We start from the raw sequence: 24007 nt of genomic DNA on the forward strand, positions 1-24007 counted from the left end.
CTTAGTGTGGGGCAGAGTTTTGTACAAGTTTGAGTCTATGGACTCAAGTGAAGGAAGGGAGGCCAATAAGGTAAGCTTTGAATGAAGTATTGACTTGCACAACACCAGGTTATAGTCCAACAGTTTATTTTAAATCACAAGCTTTCGGAGCTTACCGAAAGCTTGTGATTTAAAATAAAACTGTTGGACTATAACCTGTTGTTGTGCAAGTCCTTACATTTGTCCACCCCAGTCCATCACCGGCATCTCCACATCTTGAATGAAGTAGGTCATAGAGGACAGGGTGATGGGTGAGCAGAACTTGGAACGTAATAGGGTACAGGCAGCAAAGGTTTGGATGAACTGAAGTTTATGGAGGGTATAATTAAGAGGCCATCCAGGACAGCATTGGAATGTTCTAGTGTGGAGGTGATAAAGGCATGGATGAGAGTTTCAGCAGCAGATGGGCAGAGGTAGAAGTTGAGGAGGTGAGTAGTGTTAATGAAGTGGATGTCAGGCAGTCTTGGAGTTGGAAGCTCAGTCACAAAGTTTTATTCAGCCTGAGCTAGTGGCTGGACAGAAAGATGGAATCAGTGGCATGCGTATGGAGTTTGTGCTGGGGGCCAAAGACGAATGCTTCAATCTTCCCAAAGTTTAGCTGGGGGAAATTGAGGGTCATCAATACTAGATGTCGGACAAGCAGCCTGACAACACACAGGCAGGGAAGGAGTCAAGAGGGAGTTTGGTGTCGGCATGTGGAAGCTGACCTCGTATCTGAGAATGATGTCGTCAAGAGGTAGCGTGTAGATGAGGAAGAGGAGGGGTACAAGCATGGATCCTTGGGGGATTCTGGAGGTGATGAGAGAAACCATTCCTGCAGATGTTCTGACTGATAGAGTTGGTAAGAGTGGGACCAAGCAAGGGCAGTCCCATGGAGGAGGATGGTGTGGTCGTCTATGTCAAAGGCTGCAGAGAGATCGAGGAACAATAATGCACCATGTTCCTCACAGTCACAGAGGAGGTCATTTTTTGAGTTTGGTTAGGGCCATTTCAGTGCAGTGGCAGGGGCGGAAACCTAATTGGAAAGATTTAAACAGAGTTGCAAGAAAGATGGGCATGGATTTTGAAGGTGACAAGTTCCAGGACTTTGGAGAGGAAAGGGAGATTGGTAATGGGGTGGTAGTTTACAAGGGCAGAAGGGTCGAAGGTTCTTATGGACTGTAAGGGAAACAAGGGATTTGGGGATCAGGTGGGAAAATGGATTTGAGGTCTAAGATCAGCCATGATCTTACTGAATGGTGGACCAAGCTCGAGTGGCTATATGGCCTACGCCTGCTCCTGCTCCTCTTATGAAGGTAGGCTTTTTGAGAGGGCTGCAAAGATGGTGGATTTGAAAGGGTTGGGGGAAACAGTACCTTGAGGTGTAACCATTTACAGTGTCAACTAGCATGGAGACCAGGAAGGGAAGTTAGGTCATCAGCAGTTTAATGGAAATGGAGTCAAGGGAACAGGAAGTGGGTCTCATGGATAAATTCAGAGGGCATGAAGGGAAATGGGAGAGAAACTAGAGACTGATTCAGGGCTAGGGCAGGGTGGGGTGGGGGGGGGGGTGCTTTGGTGGTTGTTTGGCATAGTGGGCGGGGGAAAGCTGAGGAAGCAGTAGAGGGAGCTTAAACGGAATGTCTCGGTCTTAGAGACAAAAGTCCACAAGCTCCTTGCATGTATTGGAGGCGAAGGGTTTAAGGAGATAGTTGACAGTGCAGAAAAGAACCTAGGGGTTATCTTTGCTCACCAGAATGATCCTGGAGTAGTGGGTGGTTTTGGCAGAGGAGAGTGAGGCCTGATAATGTTTGACGTTTTCCTGTCAGATCTAGCAATGGGTGGCTTATTCAGTTGTGACAGATTTGCTCAAGTCTGCACCCTTTGGATATGAGGGAGTGAAGTCGGGGGCCGTAACACGGGAAATGACGATGACGGGGGAGAGTAAAGGTTTTGCTGGGGATGAAGGTTAGGAGTGAAGAATCAGTGCCACTATCATTGTATCTCCAATTGTTAAGCAAGGATTGCATTAATAATCATGTCATTTAAACCCATCCCTCCGATGCCTTAGCGGGTAAATGCATTATATGATGTCACTCAGCCATACATTCCATGACGATCCCAGATTCAGTTTTTGGTCATTGCTGATTTAAGCAATCTCAGCTTGACTGGCATTGGAAGTTGTACAAATGGTTCAGTCAAGCTAGGCATGAGAAAAAGTTCAGCCAAGGTTTCCACTCCTGAGCACTGCAGTGTGCTGGGAGATGAAGGTGGGTCAATGACGGGTGACAGCAGCATTGGGTCAGGTATTGATGCTCCCTGTGGTTGTATACCTTGCTGACGCTCAATAAGATCTCACACAAAGCACAGTTAATTGGTTGAAATAGCACAAACTGCCAGTTTTGTGAAATCGTAACTGAGCAGTATTTAACAGAGAAGGGCTAGTGAGATTTTCAAATGAAAGAAAGATGATATCGTGTCATTTAAATAGTTGCATTTCTTCAATTCTACAAATCAAAATGATTTTTAACTTCAGGTACTAAAGATGATCATTGTAGCTTTTTTTTAAAAAAAAACTTGTAATTATTTCCCTTTAGTTCACCAGTAAGCCTTTCATGGCTGAGCTTCAAGTTGAAAATGATTGTGAAATGTTTGGTTGGAAACACACAATATAAATATGTACATATTTATATAAATATTCCACATCGTTCACCTGAGGAAGGAGGTAGCCTCCGAAAGCTTGCGAATTTAAAATAAAATTGCTGGACTATAACTTGGTGTTGTAAAATTGTTTACAATTGTCAACCCCAGTCCATCACCGGCATCTCCACATCAATATAAATATGGTGTGCCATGTGCCTCCAGAACTGGTCAGGGGGTCTGTAGGAGTTTGAGACATATCTGATGGTGATTTGATTGTCTGTAGGAGGAAAAGGGCAATTATCTTCAGAATAATAGGGGTCGTACTGGGCAAAACGGCCCTAGGAAAGATAGCAGTGGCCTTGCCAGTTTCGGTACTGTGAGGATCCAGACTACCAGGAAATATGTTGGTCAAAAACTGCGGTCTGGCCTAAATAAGATGAGTTAGCTTCTAGTTTTGCCAAAATACGTTTCTGTTCAACTTAGCTCTTACATTTCTTTTAAAAGTTTCGAGGTGCTTCCATGCAGTGTGATAGATACGTCATTTTAAAAAAAGTAGAAGGATGGTGCATGGTAATATCTGATGTAACTCTGCCAGAACCTATATGTACAGCACACAGTCTCCACTAACTTGCAGGAAACTCTCTTAAATAGCAAGAATTATTTAACATATTAATGTGACTTTAAGTTCTGGTTTTTATTTCTACTCTGTTAGATATATTTTCAGTATTCTGATTCTAATTTTATTTTGTGATTTTAAATTTTTTTTTCAGGTCTTGAGTGATAGTGAATACGAAAAATGGGCTAGTTTGAGATATGAAGCAGAGACAAGTATTGACCGCAGAGAACAATTGATTCTGGAGACAGCGCTACGACTAGAAACAAATCTAAAGTTGTTGGGTAATTTCTATGATTTTCGTTAACACTTGGATTAATAACTGCTAATGGTTTGGTTCAACAGTTGTATTTGTTTTAGCCAATCTCACGATGCCAGATAAACTCATGAGTGACCTCAGTGGAATACTATGTTTTACCTTGTGTAACCTACCTGCAGCCAGTGACCTTTCAATTCTACTGCCTCAGAAAACCCCTTGGAATTATAACACTAATGTAGAATTAGATGCCTCGAGGAGTTTTTTTTACCTAGCATGAGTAAAACCACTCCATATACCTTTTTATAGAGGAATTTTGCCAATGCCAGGCAGCATATGGTACAATTCCTACTGTAAATGAATGAAAAGATGAATAAACTTCAGTGGAATAAACTTATTCATTAAAATGGAAAGGTATTCATTTAACAAAACTTAGTATGATTGTATTGTGTACTATTTTGGTTCATTGCAGCATGTCACAGAATTTATTAAGTTCTGCTGCATGTTTTCAGTGGTCCTTAGCACAGAACATATTCTTAATATGTTCCCAATAGGATTGACTGTACCAGATGTTTTTCTCATCACTTTATTAGATATTGTAAAGCCAGTTGTTTTGTTCTTTAAGTTTCACACAACATCAAGGTTACTCATTAGTAAAATAGCCAAACTTGCAGAGCTGCCATATGAAATCTTAAATTAACCTGTGCTGAAATACTATTTTAATTTCATAGTTTAACAAAAATTAGGTGAACTGAGGTGTTTGAGGAGGGATTGTTGTGCTGAGAAATGGAAATTTCTTTTTCTTTTTGCACCTACATTCCCAATACCAGTCATCCTTGTGGACTGATTGAATGAATGAGATTTCTTAATTTGTGTCCATTGGTGTTGAATTATGGGCATTATATTGTGCTGACGAAACATGGTGACTGGGAGCTAGGTTGGTAATACCCAAACTTATTTCAGTGGGGAAGTTTACACCCATCTGTGATGGAATTTCATCTCACCAGTCTGAACCACTTTCCAGAGATGGAAAAACAGAACCAACCAATCCTCAGCCTCTTAAGTACTCCAATAACTGTTAAATAACAGTCAAGTATCTGAATCCTAGGTAATATAATTCAAATAATAAAATGGCAATAGAATATTTTGGGATATTCATTCAAAAAATGTTGCCACATTTAATTTAAACAGAATTGGCTCTTACTTTGTAGATGTGTTTCTGATCGATGCAGTCATCTTTGTGCAGTTTCCAAGATTGAGTACTGGAATGTGACATTTAGTCTGTGGTATTAGTTGCCAGTTGCCAGCCGCCTCCATTCTGATGTTTTTTTCATGAATACACAAGGTTTAGGGTATTCCTATAAATTAAACACAGCTGGTTTGTGACCTAATCAGCCCAGAAATATGTCTATTTAAATTGTGGTGAGAATTGATTTACAGTACTTGAAAGCATGAACTTTTGGAGAGATAATGAGATGGATTTCAAACAGGGGATGGTGGCAGATAACTCTGTTCTTGACAAATGATCAGCAATATCTCCCAAATTTAAGTGTGTAAATGTCCATCCATCAGATTTTAGCAATCAAGCCAAGCATTTATTTTGGCTCTTACTGATAAGAATGAAGTGTAGAGGGCTTAAACCATCCAAACAGTTACGTGAGCTGCTTACCACTGCCTTGAGTTACAGGAAGAGAAAAATTGAGATGTAAATGGCAAGTTCAGTCAACTGCACCACCCCAAAAAATAATTTGTAATAGTTCCCTACTTCCAGTGTCTCAGGGGAAAGAAAGAGAAAATCTATCATTATCTGTGCTCTTATTGTGTCAGAAGGTTGTGGGTTCAAGTCCCACTCCAGAGACTTGAGCACAGAATACAGGCTAACACTTCAGTGCAGTACTGAGGGAGTGCTGCACTGTTGGAGGTGCCATCTTTCAGATGAGACATTAAACTGTGGCCTGCCTGCTTCCTCAGGTGGACACAAAAGATCCCATGGCACTATTCAAAGAAGAGCAGGGGCGTTCTCCCAGTATTCTGGCCAACATTTAACCCTTAATCAACGAAAACAGGTTATATGGTCATTTATTTCATTTCTGTTTGTGGGACCTTGCTGCGTGCAAATTGGTTGCCATGTTTCCTACATTACAACAGTGACTACATTTCAAAAATACTTCATTTGTAAAGTGCTTTGGGACGTCCTGAGGTCATGAAAGGTGTTATATAAATGCAAGTCTATCTTCTTACAAGTTTCACCAATTTTTGGAAACAGTGGTACACTGCTGCTGGTTACTGCCGGTGGGAAAGTCCACTCAGTCGATCATATTTTCAATGACATACTGAAAATATGATCTACCACCAACAGACTGTAGTAAATCCATTTTTAGGAAGGACTTTAAAACTTCTAATGTCCATTATGGCATAGGCAATTTTCTTTTCCTCCTCTTTGCCCAGTAAGCACCTTGGGACATTTTACTACATTAAAGGCACTATATAAATGTAAGTTGTTAATGTGAATGCTTGTGATCGATCAATGAGATTACACATTACATTTTGTAGTATTCCTATAGTATGCAGTGAAATTATTTGGTTGCTAGATGAGAACCAAAATGTTATTAATACTAAAAACCCTGTACTAACTGTTTTACTTACCATTCCTAGTCAAATAAAACATTTGTAAAATATAGCTTTTTTTGTAATAAAAGGTGCAACAGGTATCGAGGATCGTCTACAGGATGGTGTGCCAGACACCATTGAAGCCCTTCGTGAAGCTGGCATATTGACTTGGGTCCTAACAGGAGATAAACAGGAAACTGCTGTTAATATTGCCTATGCATGTAAGCTTCTGAATTCAAAGGACTTGATCTTCACTCTAAATAGTGAAAACCAGGTGAGTGCAGGGAATAATTACATTATTGCCACTAAACTGAAGTATCAATATTCCTCATAGATTGAAATGATGTAGACAGCTTTATTCAGCAATGGTTCTCTTTCAGGCTTGCTTCCTTAGTCCTTTTTGGGCTTTTTTTGTACCTAGATGTACAGAAAGAATTAAAGTTAATAATCAACATGTAAGAAGGCAACAACATGGGGCATCCTAGTGATCTCATAACCACAAGAGAGAAGCTTGATGGGATATTGAAAATGGAGGACTTTGCATGCAATTAGAAAGGTCTACTTTCAAAATAGAGAGCTGCTTCCAAAATCTGAATTGAACCAAATTGACAGAATCCAGAGTGACCCAAATAGGATCACTTCAGGTTTACGATTTAATCTGCCGCTTGTCACTAGGCATGGTTTTTCATTTTGGGGAGTGGATGCTTAATGGTATAGCAGGATGTGGTCAGAGCAAGGACAGATTTTTCATGAACTTGTCCCTATGAGCACAAAAAGATTCAGTGAAAGTTGTGCTGGGATATTGTCAGGTAAGTTGTGGCATGCTTCAGTAATCAATGGCTAACTCTATTTTTAAAACTGCTCCTTATTCCACCAATTCTCTTTCCACTATTCCACCTCCGCCTCCTCTGAAAGGTATTTACTCCTTTACTGGAATGTAGTTCCATGGGCACTACATACCTTCCGATACCTCATCTAAGTGGCATTCTGCACAATTGCTCCTAGATAGTTAGTTTCAGCAAGCTTTTCAATTGTGAAAAGCATTACAGTCGAGACTGATGCTGTCCTCACTTGACATCTATACATCAGGAGCATGAACCTTGGCTAATTTTTCCAATCCTAACTCAGGCACTGATGCCGATGATGGCATCCCCTACTCCTGCCCACCTGACACCAGCTAAAATGGCCTGAACCAAAGATCTTTCAGGTCTGTACGGCTCAGATATTCACTTGCCTCGCCATCAGCGGAGCCTAATTTTTGTTCAAATAGAAGGGACAAAGATCGCAGCAACAATATGGCCTGCGAGAAAATTCCATGGGCAGGAAAAGTAATGGTCTTTTGCTGGTATTTGTACATTTTTTTGAATTGATACAGAATGTTGTGATGCACCAGCATCAGCATCCCTTATACTTCTTGGGGGTGGGGGGCAGTGACAGTGACAGAGGTCTGGCTCAACTTCCAGAAACTCCTGCGTATTGCTTTTGCAGCTTTATGTACTCCATGAGGATGGTAAAACAAGAGACACATCACCAGTAACAATGAGACAAAACTGGAGTAGTGCAGGTCCGTTGCTCAGCGATGCCTCAACATGCCTCAGATAATCAGGATCAAAATTATTTCAGAATGTTATTAAATATAATTTAGTCATTTCCCACAAAATATTGAGCAGAAGTGTTTTAATCAACACTTATTATAATTTCATTTTGGTCTCCATTTCAGTTCTTTTCTAGCTTCCTGTTTTTTTTTGTTCACTTCATTATCCCAAACACCTGTGTCCCTTTTTATTTACACCACAGCTGTTTCACTAGATCACTGTTCACAATATTTACAAGTTCAAATTGCTTAAAATATCCAGTATAATTGAGTCTTGGCTCATTGTTAACAAACAAGATGATTTGTTCCCCCCCAGCCTCCCCACAGTTTTCTCCCCTTCTGTCCAGAAGACAATGGCAACGATATTAACTGGCTGTATTTAATAGACTCAAAATATCTAATAAAATCCAACTGACCAAATTGTCTCCCAGTTTCTCCAAATTTAGAAATTCAAAGCAACAGTAAGAAAGTTCAGACTACCAGATTTTACTGAAAATTCAGAGTGACAGATTTTACTTGATCATAAACCTTTATTCAAAACTGTGCACAAACCTTTATTTAAAACTGTGCATATTGTGTTTTGCTAGTTTTTTTATGATCTTCCATTTACCAGTTTTTGTGAGTTTTGTAGGTCGGTATGTGTAAATCTAAGTGAAATCTCGATTCTAAAATGTCTGTCCTGTATTATTGGGGATCAATCAAAGCAGTTTTATCATGAATGCATGAGGCTGCCAAGACTGTGAAATCCAGTCCATGTATATTGTGGGTTGAATTTCAGAGCACTGGAGCAACAGAGAAATGATTGAACATACTCTGTCTGTTTTAAAGTCATAATTCACAGCTTTATTTACTGATGGTGAAATTTCTCCAATTTTTGGGCAAGATTTGAACACTCAGCCTGTTGGCTGCCAGGAGAGATGGTAGCCGGCAGCGTAATAAGGAACTTTCGTATTCCTGCTGAAGTTTGAGATGTGCAGATCCATATTCTAATAGTTGGTGCACTTCAAACGTAATTGGGCAGAAATTGCTCAGAACGGCGAACCAATAATGCTTGCCACTCCATACATTTATGCTAACCCACCAACTTACTTTGGGCACTTCCTGGAATAGGAAGTGGAGAAGAGCCCAGCGTCAGTTCAAGTGAAGCTAGGACCCTGGGAGAAGTGAGGGGATCGATCTCTCCCCTCGACCAATCAGCTCGCAGCACTTTTGACAAGCTGCGTTCACTGTCTCTGCAGGCTTGGAATGTGAAAACCAGGAAGTGAAAGATACAACATTAAAATCATTTTTCACTGTATAACTGTTTTATAAAGAGAGGGTAAGAAATAATTGAATTAAATGAGACAGAAGGGAAGAGTTTAAAAAAAAAATTAGTCTTTTCATTTTTAAGAATAAATGTGTTTTAGTGACCAAAAACAATTAAAATAAGGAGTAATGAGGCTCCACAGTTTTAAGTTAATTTTTTAGGCATTTGGCAGTCATTAAGACTGTTAAAACTTAGTTTTGACCTTTTTTTTAAGCATACCTGTTGTGTGGCGATATTGGTTACTTTTCAGATGAGCGAGTTGGCCCTGGTTCAATGATTTTCCTGATTGCAGCGGGCGATATACCCTTAATTCGAAGCTGTCATATCACCGGCGAACCAGTAGGATCAAGTTCTGGATTTTTTGTGTTTCACTGCGCATGTGTGAACGCTGGAACTTGCTCTTCCATTTTGCCACCAACAATGGTGAGCGCTCACTGTTGCAAGCAATTTCTGCCCCTATGAATTGTATGAAACGTGGTAAGGCATTGCAATAAACCTGGTTAGACATGTTATACGTAGAAATGCAGGTGTTTTTTTTCTTTAGTATCACCCAAGCCAGAAAAATTCAGTACCGTCCAAGAGCTGCTTTACACATGTACAGAATAGTTTAAAGTTGAATCACTTATCCAGTTGTCTCTGGGTGTGGCACCTTTCCCCAGTGCTAGCCCCTGATTATGTCAAGTGTCCTACCAATTAATGGAAACAGCATATTAGTGCACCCAGCTCTGTCACCACACTGACCTGTGTTGTGATAGTTTAATTTTTAAAATCTAGTCTTCTAGCTGGTTGGATATTTTGATTTTTTTTAAAAAAAACTATTAAATGTATTTTTAAATACACTTAATAGTTTATAAAAAATACAGCAATAAAGCTTTTATGTAAGCTGTGTACAGTAGGCAGAAATTTCACATCAAAATGTTACATTAGATCAGTGCTGGAAAATGTTTACAAAATTCATACATCACACAAGAATATTTTTGTACTTCATTTTTCTCTTCAAAACACCTGTTACATGAACTTCGGCTATGGTACCATGAATTCTAAAACCGAAATAGTGTCTCGTTTGGTACAAGTGATGGGGTAGGGATCTGCTGTAGTAGATCACAGGTTCAGACCAGATGGATCACTTGCTGTGTCAGAACTCTGGGCCCATACCGTTCATCAGATGAACCCAATGACAGCCCCACCACCCAACCTCATTTTACTACAGTTTCTGTCGTGGAAATTTTGACAATGTTCGTTCAACCTTGAAGGTGGCATCAGATTGCCTTGTATGTGAAATATTCAAGCTGTATAAATGTTGATAGTTAAAAGTATTTTAGGATACATGCTAGACGTAACCATTATTTTCCTGATGTGGAGATGCCGGTGATGGACTGGGGTTGACAATTGTAAACAATTTTACAACACCAAGTTATAGTCCAGCAATTTTATTTTAAATTCACAAGCTTTCGGAGGCTACCTCCTTCCTCAGGTGAACGATGTGAAAATGAAATCCTCGAAATGAAATCTCATTTATAATTCACAGAACAATGCTTGGTGACTATAGACAGTTTTTTCAACTGCCCATTGCCAAGGCAATCAGTGTGCAGACAGACAGGTGTTACCTGCCAGGTCTCAGAATATACAAATCACCAAAAAAAACAACAAACAAAAAAAAACAGAGATAGAGAGGTAGAAACATAGAAAAGACAGCAACTGACCCGTTATATTAAAAACAGATAACATTTGTTCGCTGGTGGGGTAACGTGAAGCGTGACATGAACCCAAGATCCCGGTTGAGGCCGTCCTCATGGGTGCGGAACTTGGCTATCAATTTCTGCTCGACGATTTTGCGTTGTCGTGTGTCTCGAAGGCCGCCTTGGAGTACGCTTACCCGAAGGTCGGTGGATGAATGTCCATGACTGCTGAAGTGTTCCCCGACTGGGAGGGAACCCTCCTGTTTGGCGATTGTTGCGCGGTGTCCGTTCATCCGTTGTCGCAGCGTCTGCATGGTCTCGCCAATGTACCATGCTCTGGGGCATCCTTTCCTGCAACGTATGAGGTAGACAACGTTGGCCGAGTCACAGGAGTATGAACCATGCACCTGGTGGGTGGTGTCCTCTCGTGTGATGGTGGTATCCGTGTCGATGATCTGGCATGTCTTGCAGAGGTTACCGTGGCAGGGTTGTGTGGTGTTGTGGATGCTGTTCTCTTGAAAGCTAGGTAATTTGCTGCGAACGATGGTCTGTTTGAGGTTGGGTGGCTGTTTAAAGGCGAGTAGTGGAGGTGTGGGGATGGCCATAGCGAGGTGTTTGTCCTCATTGATGACATGTTGAAGGCTGCGGAGAACATGGCGTAGTTTCTCCGCTCCGGGGAAGTACTGGACGACAAAGGGTACTCTGTTGGTTGCGTCCCGTGTTAGTCTCCTGAGGAGGTCTATGCGATTTTTTGCTGTGGCCCGTCGGAACTGTCGATCGATGAGTCGAGCGTCATATCCCGTTCTTACTAGGGCGTCTTTCAGCGTCTGTAGGTGTCCATCGCGTTCCTCCTCGTCTGAGCAGACCCTGTGTATTCGCAAGGCCTGTCCATAGGGGATGGCCTCTTTGACGTGGTTGGGGTGGAAGCTGGAAAAGTGGAGCATCGTGAGGTTGTCCGTGGGCTTGCGGTGGAGTGAGGTGCTGAGGTGCCCGTCTTTGATGGAGATTCGTGTGTCCAAGAAAGAAACTGATTCTGAGAAGTAGTCCATGGTGAGCTTGATGGTGGGATGGAACTTGTTGATGTTATCGTGTAGTCTCTTTAGTGATTCCTTGCCGTGGGTCCATAGAAAGAAAATGTCGTCGATGTATCTGGTGTATAGTGTTGGTTGGAGGTCTTGTGCAGTGAAGAAGTCCTGCTCGAACTTGTGCATGAAAATGTTGGCGTATTGGGGTGCGAATTTGGTCCCCATGGCTGTTCCGTGTGTTTGGGTAAAGAACTGGTTATCGAAGGTGAAGACATTGTGATCCAGGATGAAGCGGATGAGTTGTAGGATGGCGTCCGGAGATTGGCTGTTGTTGGTGTGAGTATTGATGCTGTCACAGCGATGCCGTCATCGTGGGGGATACTGGTGTAGAGTGCCGAGACGTTATTTTCCTAGCATGTTAGATTTTGTAAAGTGATAATTCAACCAAGCAACCCAATAGATAAACCTTCTCTGGTCTGCAAAACTGAACCAACATGCCTCTTAGCATGTATAAGATTTGCCCTGTTTTGTGTGCTATTCCTTATATTAAAGAAATGGTTGTTGCTAAACTCTTTCACTGAACCAAAACCTTGATGAATTTAGCAGAAGAAAAAAATAGAAACTGAATATCTGAAGACCTGTTACCCTAATTTCAGGTTTTTGAATTTGTTTTATTTGCAAAACATTTTTGAGATTCTCACTCAACCATAAAGAACTAACTTTTTGTAATTAAAATGTTTGTAAATAATTTGTAACGTACAGTGCTCCTTTTTAATAGAAGCTCAGTATTTTGTCTGAACTGTACTGAGTGAAGATGATTAAATCCCACCTGTGATCAGCAGAGATCAACTTTCTTCTCAGCTGTCAGTTGTGGCTCAGCTGGTAGCACTCTCAGCTCCGAGTCAGAAGGTTGTGGGTTCAAGTTCCACTCCTGAGACTTGAGCACAAAATCTAGGCCAACACGCCCAGTGCAGTACTGAGGGAGTGCTGCACTGTCAGAGGTGCCATCTTTTAATGAGACCCTAAACCGAGGCCCCGTCTAGACCCTCAGGTCGACATAAAAGATCCCATGGCATTATTTCAAAGAAGAGCAGGGGAGTTCTCCCTGGTGTCCTGGCAATATTTATCCCTCAACTAACATCATTAAAACAGATTATCTGGTCATTATCTCATTGCTATTTGTGGGACCTTGCTGCGCACAAATTGACTGCCACTTTTCCTAAAACAGTAACTACACTTCAAAAAGCACTTCATTAGCAGTAAAGTCCTGAGGTCGTGAAAGACGCTGTATAGATGCAAGTCTTTTTTCTCAATTTAAAGTTTCATTTTTTTATTCTGTACCAGGTGGCATAGTTGTCCTTTCATCTCTGGAATGTGGAACGTGAAAAAGATTACATGAAATGAGTTTGGCTGGTACCCTAAGGGAAATGGGAGAGAGAGAATTCATAGCGGAAAACAGCCTGTCATTCAAAAAGAAACTGGGCAATCTGTGTGGGAAACAAAGTGCCACACAGATTTAGGAGGGTGGATAGTACAAATGATAGGCCTGGGCCCAAATCTGGAACTCAAAACATTTTCTTGTATCCAATTGTTTAATCATTTTAATCCATCTATTCAATTTTAGTTTATACAGCCTCTAATCCAGAGAAATTACTGGAATCATTCCGTTTTTTAAATAAAAATGGACTGGGCTGTGCTTGAGGCACGCATGCCACCATGATATCAATGTCACTTGGAACAATTGTGCATCTTTCATCTCTTGATTATGTAAGATCACTTCAGAATCTTAGCCTGGTGGATCTAATGTGCTGTTTTGCAGCAAGGACATCAATACGACACTGAAGGAGTGTAGAAGGGATCTGTGCCCTGTACCTAATCTCACCTGGGGACGCTCGAGCCTGACACCTGGTCAAAATTTTCTATTCATTACCATCCATCCCCTCTCTGAGCCATACATTTCAACCCCCCCACCCCCACCCCGGTCTGAGGAAACACATTCTGTCATTGGTAGGAATTTATATCAAATGAAGAAATATCCAAATCTTTGGCTTCTTCAAATCTTTATCATTTAAAATATGTATGCCCCAAATTACCACACACATGCAGCTGGCAAACAGTTTTTAAAACAGTCATTTATAACCTTAAAAATTGTTGACATTTGCAAATAAGTGTTTGGCATTTCTCTAACCTTTCCATTCCGCTCTGTATTACAGATTAATTTGTGGCTCCTGGTTTCGTGTAAATGTCAAACCAGTGGGGGAAATGTACTTAGAAACTTTGCAGCTCGAACTTTAAATGGTAGCAGCAGATTATGTATTTGTAATTAATTTTTCTGAGTTAAATTGACTCTTAAAATAGATTTTGTGGCTAGATGATGTAGAGTTTAACAGGAGCAGGGCAAGTATAAGGATATAGGCAGTTCTTTACCATGATTAGCCTTTTATGGAATCAGCAGCAGGACTTTCTTGCATTCAATATTTCCCCTGGGAAGACCCAGGGGAAATTTACAATACAAATAGTACAAACAGTTGTTCAAGAACAAGTGAGAGGGAAAAGCGTAGAGCAGCGGAAAGAAAGTGTACTTTAGGCACGACAGATAAAATAAAAACTAGAGGGTGTAAGGCGATTAACCCAGCATCAAAGCTGTGGCAGGGGGTTGGGAACCTGAGCAGGGTGACAGAGGAAAGCGTGTCAGGAAGGGACAGAAGGTATGGAGTAAAAGGTAAAGTGTTAAAAAAGGAAAAAGCAGGAACTAAGTGTCACAAAACATATTTGAAAGTTCTTTATCTGAATGCACGTAGCATTTGTAACAAAATGGACGGGTTAACGGCACAAATAACTATGTATGGGTATGATCTTGTGGCCATTACAGAAACATGGCTGCAGAGTGACAACGACTGTTAAATACCCTGGCATATTTAATTCCCAATCAGGAAGGACAGGCAGGAAGGAAGGGGAGGTGGGGTGGCGATGTTAATAAAGGAAGGAATCACTGTAATACAGAGAAATGATATTGGGACAAAGGATCAGGATAATGAAACAGTTTGGGTAGAGATAAGGAATAATAAGGGGAAGAAAACACGAGTGGGCGTAGTATATAGGCCTCCTAATAGTTGCAACTCTGCTGGAAGAAGTATTAATCAGGAAATAGTCGGGGCATGTAATAAGGGAACAGCTATAATTATGGGGGATTTTAACTATCATATTAACTGGACAAATCAAATTGGGCAGGGCAGCCTTGAGGAAGAGTTTATTGAGTGTATTAGGGATGGATTTCTTGAGCAGTATGTAACTGATCCTACAAGGGGGCAAGCAACCTTGGACCTGGTCCTGTGTAATGAGCCAGGATTAATTAATTAATGTCCTAGTTAAGGATCCCCTTGGAATGAGTGACCATAACATGGTTACATTCCATATCCAATTAGAGGGTGAGAAGGTTGGTTCTCAAACAAGCGTACTGAGCTTGAATAAAAGAGACTATGATGGTATGAGAGCGGAATTGATTAAAGTGGACTGGGAAAATAGTTTAAAGGGTAAGACGGTACATGAGCACTGGTGTTCATTCAAGGAGTTATTTTACAACTTTCAAAAAAAAATATTCCATTGAGGAAAAAAGGGTGTAAAAGAAATGACAGCCATCCGTGGCTAAGTAAAGAAATTAAGGATAGTATCCGACTAAAAACAAGGACGTATAAGGTAGCCAGACTTAGTGGGAGGATAGAAGATTGGGAAGTCTTCAAAAGACAGCAAAAAGTAACTAAAGGATTGATTAAGAAAGGGAAGATAGATTATGAAAATAAACTAGCAAAAAATATAAAAACAGCACGAGTTTCTACAGTTATATAAAAAGAAAAAGGGTGGCGAAGGCAAACATCGGTCCCTTAGAGGATGAGACCGGGAAAATAATGGTGGAAAACATGGAGATGGCAAAAATGCTGAACAAATATTTTGTTTCAGTCTTTACGGTAGAGGACACTAAGAATATCCCAACATTGGACAAACAGGGGGCTCTGGGGGGGGGGGGGGGGTGGGGGGAGGAGCTAAATACGATTAAAATCACTAAGGAATTGGTACTCAGGAAATTAATGGGACTCAAGGCGGATAAATCCCCTGGACCTGATGGCTTACATCCGAGGGTCTTGAGGGAAGTGGCAGTAGGGATTGTGGATGCTTTGGTAATAATTTTCCAAAATTCTCTGCACTTGGCAAAGGTCCCGGCAGATTGGAAAACTGCTAATGTAACACCCTTATTTAAAAAGGGTAGTAGGCAGAAGGCTGGAAATTATAGACCAGTTAGCCTAACATCTGTGGTGGGTAAAATTTTGGAATCTATTATTAAGGAGACAGTAGCAGAACATTTGGATAAACATAATTTAATAGGACAAAGTCAGCATGGCTTTACGAAGGGGAAGTCATGTCTGACAAATTTGCTTGAGTTCTTTGAGGACATAACGTACAGGGTGGATAAAGGGGAACCAGTGGACGTAGTGTATTTAGACTTCCAGTGGCCAGTGATGTTCCGCAGGGGTCGGTGCTGGGTCCCCAACTCTTTACAATCTATATTAACGATTTGGAGGAGGGGACCGAGTGTAACATATCAAAGTTTGCAGATGATACAAAGATGGGAGGGAAAGTGGAGAGTGAGGAGGACATAAAAAACCTACAGGGGGATATAGACAGGCTGGGTGAGTGGGCGGAGATTTGGCAGATGCAATACAATATTGGAAAATGTGAGGTTATGCACTTTGGCAGGAAAAATCAGAGAGCAAGTTATTATCTTAATGGCGTGAAACTGGAAAGTACTGCAGTACAAAGGGATCTGGGGGTCCATACTTAAGAAAAGACATACTTGCTCTCCAGGCAGTACAAAGAAGGTTCACTCGGTTAATCCCGGGGATGAGGGGGCGGATGTATGAGGAGAGGTTGAGTAGATTGGGACTCTACTCATTGGAGTTCAGAAGAATGAGAGGCGATCTTATTGAAACATGTAAGATTGTGAAGGGGCTTGATGGGGTGGATGCGGTAAGGATGTTCCCAAGGATGGGTGAAACTAGAACTAGGGGGCATAATCTTAGAATAAGGGGCTGCTCTTTCAAAACTGAGATGAGGAGAAACTTCTTCACTCAGAGGGTAGTAGGTCTGTGGAATTTGCTGCCCCAGGAAGCTGTGGAAGCTACATCATTAAATAAATTTAAAACAGAAATAGACAGTTTCCTAGAAGTAAAGGGAATTAGGGGTTACGGGGAGCGGGCAGGAAATTGGACATGAATTTAGATTTGAGGTTAGGATCAGATCAGCCATGATCTTATTGAATGGCGGAGCAGGCTCGAGGGGCCGATTGGCCTACTCCTGCTCCTATTTCTTATGTTCCTATATGGGGAAATGTACCTTGTGTAGTATTGAGCCTTGCAGACCAGCAAGGTCCCAGACCTTGATTGCTAATCTTTGCTGAATAAAATAGTCTCAGCCAGACAAAATTGTCCTGATTAGAAGAGAAAATCATCCTGGGTTACTGTTCTTAATATGTATCCAGTTGTCTCTGCTGGGAGTAAGTGTGTGGACAATGAAGGAGGGCAGGGTAGGCGGTCACGTTTTGGATATGATGCCCCCTGTAGCTGAACAGCCCACACTAATGTTCAGTGGTATTAAGGATCTTGAGAAGCAAGTGGAACCTTGTGGCTGTGTTGCACTTTATAGGGATGTAGCGGAGACTGGCACTTAGCTGGCATTGTCACTAAACCCCTAACCTCACCATCTCCCATAGCAAGAGCAGAGTGTCTCTTGGCATAACTTGTTCCCTGTGCAGGTGAAATCTTTCAGGTTGGGGATTCCCCTTCCTGCAACAAGATTGAGTGAATTAGATGGAGGCCAGAAACTGAGGATTGTGCAGTAGGTGGCATGGGACAACTAAAGTCAGATGTCATAGTACCATCCTGTTGAAATGGAGGGAGGGATTTTGGGTATGCAAATAATTGCCATTATGGGAGATGAGTACATATAATGTAAACAACTGAGTAAGTGCCTCCCCTATTCTAGAGTACACTTTGAAGGGTTATTTGTGCAGCTGTTAATTTTAGATGAAGTGTGTACTGATGCCAAAGGATCCCAAAGAAGAAAAGGGAGAGTGGCTGGTGTGTTACCTTGCCTGTCCTAGTCAGGTTATTGAACTTGAACTTCTTGTGGTCATGGTCTGCCATCCTGGAAGTGAGAGAATAGGCAATCAGTGCTAATGCCATCTTCCTCAACATGGTACCAAAAGTGTCACTTACAGGTTTCCTGCCAAGGACATCCAGCACTCTCTCCTGAGCTCAGTTCCATCCAGGAGGGTTTGCAGATCTGAAATTGTGCCATCTTCTTCTCTGCCTCTATGCCATGTCCTTCTCCCTTCTATGGCAGTCTCTGCCAGCTGCACCTATGATGGACATTCTTAGAAAATGGCGGAAGGGCAGTCATAAGACCTGCAGTCAAGTTACCTGACAGTTACTGAGCCAAGGATTTTGCTACTTATTTGCTACTCCCCCAGTGTACTGCTGCAATCTTCAACCAGAACTGTGTTTTTAAAAAAACTGCTCTTTAATTTCCAAGCACTCCAGAATATTGCTCCCATTTCATACACCATTAACACCAATGATTCCTCCATTGGATATGCAAATGAGTTGACCATGAAACTCTACAGACCATCGGGCACAACCCGTCTCGCAGCAGCGCAACACTCTGCATGGAGATTCAGAGCCCGTGTGAGTGCGCATATACATGCATTAATTTTGTTCTGATTTTTTTTCATAATTCTCTCTCTATTAGGTCTGTGTGCATTGTTCTGAGGCTGGGAGGACATACAGCTGATATGCTGACAGCTCTCTCATTGAGGCGCTGTAACCAACCATTGAGAGGGGCAGGGGCAGAGCCAAAGCTGGGGTGAATAACTATCAGCTTTTGGCCGACATACTGCTGTCAGATTTTCTTTTTTAAATACTCCAGTTATATATAGAAATCGTTGCCTGTCTTCCTTTTCACAATTAAATTACAATTATGATCACACGTGACGTTTACTTGAGAGTTCCATAAAATTTTTGAAACTGAAATTGAAACCTGAAGTTTGGTTGACTCATCTTTATTTGTGAAGATCTAAAAGTTTTTATATTGCATAGTTAACAATATATTATAGCCGTGTCCTGTGCAATATTAGACTTGAAAAGGCAGTTGATGAGATCCATGGCAATAGCTCATTAAAATAGATATTCTGTTTTCTAAACTGTAGATTTTATTAATCCTTTTTCTTAATTTAACAGGAGACATGTGAATCTTTGTTGGATTGCATCTTGGAAGAAGTGAAAAAGTTTCATGGCGTAAATTGCACTACTTCCAAATTGACTGTGAACTTTGCACCAGTTTCCTCTGCATTTAGACACAACACTAAGCCCAGCTTTGGTCTGGTGATTGATGGAAAGACTTTGAGTGTGATCTTCCATGGGAGCCTGCAGAAGAAGTTCCTGGATCTGGCAAAGCGTTGCCAAGCTGTGCTGTGTTGCCGTTCCACTCCTCTGCAAAAAAGCATGGTAGTCAAACTAGTCCGAGATCACCTGAAGGTCATGACACTAGCAATAGGTGTGTGTGTGTGTATGTATGTGTGTATATATATCCTTTTCCTATTATACTTTAAATATGTGGAAAAGAATTTCTCACTCTTGACTAGTTATGAGATTTATGTTTTTCTTAATACAATTCGACCCCAATTTTCTATTTTCCCCCCAAATCCTTGTTCACCTTTTTAGTAAAGTCATCCCAGCTATGCTTTAAGAATGCATGCATAGGAAGTTTCTCATGAGATCAACCTGGCCAAAACTTGCAAACAATCATCCTGTGGGTAATGCAGTCATAGAATATTTAGATTTCCAACTAGAACAAGGCATGATTTATCTTGCTATGCAACTAACCATTGTGAGTTTCACATTAAGACTTGAGCTCTAATTGTGGGAATCCCAACACTCTATGGCTGTACTTCCTACATTTCTCAGATTTCTGAATATTTTACTGCAAATGTAAGCCCTATTTTTAAAAAAAAATTAAATTTGGACACTGTCAAATGAAATAAATAAAATATCATGTTGCCAGAGTATTTACAATGGATAATACACAACACAGTAAACATGCTGGTTAAAATTCAAGAGACAAAGGGACACTAAAATATTGGAGCTTTTTTTTACTTGAATAAACCATCTGACAACTAAGCTTTGTCAATTTTTTAAAAAATATATAATTTTGAAGTTTTTTGTGCTCATCAGGGTGAAGGATGTCAGAGCTATGGATTGGAACTTTTTTTATTTTCATTTTTCTCACCCAATATCAGCATCAAGTTCTCCTGTCAGTTATAGCACAACCAGCTGCTAAGTAAAGCCCTTCCTATTCAGTCCCAATACATGTTTGAGCCCTGTCAGGAGAGTTTCCTTTTTGCACTGGTACGAATTTTTCCACTTCACACATCAGCAATCTTCCTGGCCTCCGAGTGAGACTGTCATTTAGTGGTGAATTGGGGATAGTTTTGCGTTCTGGACCAATGCCCAGTGGAAGCTAGGTTGATGCTGCTCAAACTAATTTCTTCCAACTAACACAGCGGAGACTTTAATTCCATCAGTCCGGATTACAAGCTAGAGTCTAATCCTCTGTCACCCAGTGTTTACGAATGTTAAAGATAATATGAAGATGCAATATTCACTAAAAAAAAAATTCAACTTTGCTTCTCCATTTTTATATATCCCCACTATTCCTCAGTGAGAGGATGAGTAGGCGACCTGTTCCTGGGCTTCTGCTAAGCAACATGAAAAGAGTCCATATCCCAAGTGGACCCCCTCATTCCCATTATTGCAATCAAGATCAGAAATTAGTTGTGTGGGAAGTCAGTCCTAACCTATGTTTTTTCATGGAATGTTGGAATGCAAAGCACACTATCATGACGGGTACTTCTAATATAATGCTGAATCATGTTACCCAGCAAAAACTGTATGTAGAAAACAATCCCTCTTACAGGAGTTTTGCATTTTAGTAGTCTGTAGTTCTTGGCTGTTATGGGAAGTACTGAGAGTGTAGGGTAGTTAACAGTATTGTCCCTCTTGTGCATAGTTAGTAATACTACAAGACAATACTCGATCAAGGAGCAGAAATGATGTCCCAACATTAAAGTTGTTTACCATTACTGATCCTAAGATGTGTTACTGCCTTGGAACACATTGTTGTTCTATGAGGGATACATACTTAAGGCTAACATGATTGAATCACATGATTTGACAAGGATTGATATTGTGATTTGACTTAATTAAATTGTACAGGAATATTATAGCTTGTATATACTTTAGTTACCATGCTAGGCATAAGCGGCTGGGTCTTTTCACTCTAGAAATGTGTAGACTTTGGGAAGGTTTGATTGAGGCCTTTAAAATAATGAAGGGACCAGACAGTGTCCATGTGGATGGATTATTTGAATTAGATAGATTGTTATGTAAACATAGAACTGGGTTAGATGGCAGGAGATTTTTCTTTTCGCCTATATTCTCCGGAGTTTAGAAGAATAAGAGGTGATCTCATTGAAACATATAAAATTTTCAAAGGGCTTAACAGAATAGATGCTGAGAGGCTGTTTCCCCTGGCTGGAGAATCTAGAACTAGGGTCACAATCTCAAGATAAGGGGTCAGTTATTTAGGACCGAGATGAGGAAAAATGTCTTCACTGAGAGGGTTGTGAATCTTTGGAATTCTCTACCCCAGAGGGCTGTGGATGCTCAGTCGTTGAGTAGATTCAAGGCTGAGTTTGATGGATATTTGGACACTAAGGGAATCAAGGGATATGGGGATAGGGTGGGAAAGTGGAGTTGAGGTGGAAGATATGCCACAATCTTGAATAGCGGAGCAGGCTTGAGGGGCTGTATGGCCTACTCCTGCTCAAATTCTTATGTTCTTATGACCTTTAGAACAAGTTGGCTGCTTGTGCAATGTGCATGGATTCACAGCAAACATTCAAGAGGGAGCTGGATAAGTTTCTGGTTGTCACAAATATCTGATATCACAGCATACAAAAGTAGGTGGGGTGTTGGGCAATATTTTATGGTCACTGTGGCATCCTGGAATTTGTTTTGATCGCATTTGTGGGGGGGAGGGGTTGGAGAGGAATTTACCAAATTTTTTCCCACCTGAATTGGCCTAGGGTTTATTTATTTTTCAAGAGATTACATGGCTGTTGGTGGGTGGGGGGTGTTGGGAATCATGATGTCCAAATGCATCATGACTCTATGGGATGGACTCTGGGGTAGCTGGTCTTTTTCTGTTCTTTATCTCTGTCCTTTCATATTTCCACTATTTGTCATACATGTACTTGGCTTATATTTAAAAGAGACACATGGCAACAGCAAAACCTGTCTGTTCAATCTGTGCATAACTGATGAAGGGTGTTAAAACATGCAAATGAACTTTATCTTCCAGGTGATGGGGCCAATGATGTCAGTATGATCCAGGCTGCTAATGTGGGCATTGGAATCTCTGGTCAAGAAGGAATGCAGGTAAAGTACTTTCTGAAACCTAATTTCCTGTGCTAATCAATAAAGAATGGGTACTGCTAGAAGATTGGGTAGTGCAGTGAGTTAGCACACTGTCCTTCCACTTCCATAAACACAGGATCAAATCCCGTTGAAACTAATATGTGCATTCATTCTGAGCTGTCCTGCTTTAATATCTAACATTATTTATTTGTGGTAAACTTTAAAGTTTTCACTTGTATAATGTTTTGTGTTTATAGGCTGTGATGGCCAGTGATTTTGCGATCTCTCACTTCAAACACCTAAAAAAGCTGCTACTGGTACATGGTCACTGGTGCTACACTCGATTGGCCAACATGATCATTTACTACTTTTACAAGAATGTGGTAAGTGGACAAAATTAACTTTTAGCTAGACAGGTGCCAGACTTACCATGCTGTGGTCCACTCAGAGACCTCTTGCATTCTGTGCTAACGCAATCATTAGGTTCTTTACATCATTAAGCAGAACTCCTGCTTTCTTGTCTTCAGCTCCCATCACGGCTGTCCTGGTAGTCTCAATCTCAAACTGTAAAATTTATACGTGCATCTGTGAACCAAACCCTCTTATCAGTTTTAAATAAACCCAAAAGCTGGTCGGATGCCAAAATCCCCTTCAGACAATAGAAGTACTTAAATGAGGCAAATAGCTCTATGAAGGCAATGTGATCACTGGGCACTAGCAGTTTGTTTGCATAATGGTTTCAGTATATTTGAACTACCATCTTCATACCAATTGTGGCCTCACAACCAGTTTTGCAACAGACATGCCAACTTCAGGAGCTCTTCAAAGCCATCATTCCATATCCCAACGTAACAAAAAAATAAATCGCAAGATGTGAATGTTCTGTGGCTGCCTAAAACATTTTCCATCAAGACCTCGTCAGTCTGAAAAAGAACATTGCACTTGGAACACGCAATGGATCTATTGTGGTAAAGCTACAATCCAAGACAACTCGAACCAATTTAGAATGTGACACAGTTCAGGAACTGCTTGTACAATTCTATAAACTTGGAGATGGTGTTAACGATGGAAATGCGAGTGTTACAAAAAGGATGTTGAAGTTGGATTGAAGGGAAATTGTTGGGACAGAATACTGAGGACTTCACCTTGCATCTATCTCATGACGTATCTTGATACTAGGATTCAATGCACTAAAACTGCGTAATACTCCATTTTGAGTAATACTATCCCTCACTGAGTACTAGTGTCAAGCCAGGTTTCACTTCCCATCTTTCCCATAAAATGTTTTGTAACTCCAGTAGTTTTGAGCCAGGTTTAATATCTCAGGAATGTTTGTATTCTGATCACGATTCCATTTCCTTATCCACAGGCCTATGTGAATCTGCTGTTCTGGTACCAGTTTTTCTGTGGCTTTTCTGGGACATCTATGATTGACTATTGGCTGATGATTTTCTTCAACCTTCTCTTCACCTCCCTTCCTCCATTAATATGTGGAGTGCTGGACAAAGACGTTTCTGCAGAAATGCTTTTGGAGCTCCCTGAACTGTACATAAGTGGTCAGCAGTCTGGGGTAAAGTTAACACTTCCAGTATTATCACCTACAATATAAAGTGAATATTTACCAGGTCAGTCTTTGTGTTTCAGTCTGCTCTTGAGGCTCGTGCTTTGATCTATTTAATTGGGCATGAGTCCTGAATATTGTTTGCTATGAACTATCTCTACTGCCTGAAGCATTGC

At 40.9% G+C, this 24007-nt stretch overlaps 1 protein-coding gene across 1 annotated transcript in view; it reads left to right on the forward strand.

Annotated features, from left to right (window-relative positions):
• atp10b (ATPase phospholipid transporting 10B) overlaps positions 1-24007 on the forward strand; it is a 95812-nt gene that overhangs the window by 67041 nt on the left and 4764 nt on the right. Inside the window, exons 13-18 of the mRNA XM_067996138.1 lie at positions 3432-3558; positions 6230-6414; positions 19034-19349; positions 22215-22291; positions 22528-22653; positions 23640-23840. Of these exons, the coding sequence (XP_067852239.1) occupies positions 3432-3558; positions 6230-6414; positions 19034-19349; positions 22215-22291; positions 22528-22653; positions 23640-23840 (1032 nt within the window). The remainder of the gene's footprint in view (positions 1-3431; positions 3559-6229; positions 6415-19033; positions 19350-22214; positions 22292-22527; positions 22654-23639; positions 23841-24007) is intronic.

This window comes from Heptranchias perlo, chromosome 14 (assembly GCF_035084215.1).
Source record: "Heptranchias perlo isolate sHepPer1 chromosome 14, sHepPer1.hap1, whole genome shotgun sequence".
Taxonomy (NCBI): Eukaryota; Metazoa; Chordata; class Chondrichthyes; order Hexanchiformes; family Hexanchidae; genus Heptranchias; species Heptranchias perlo.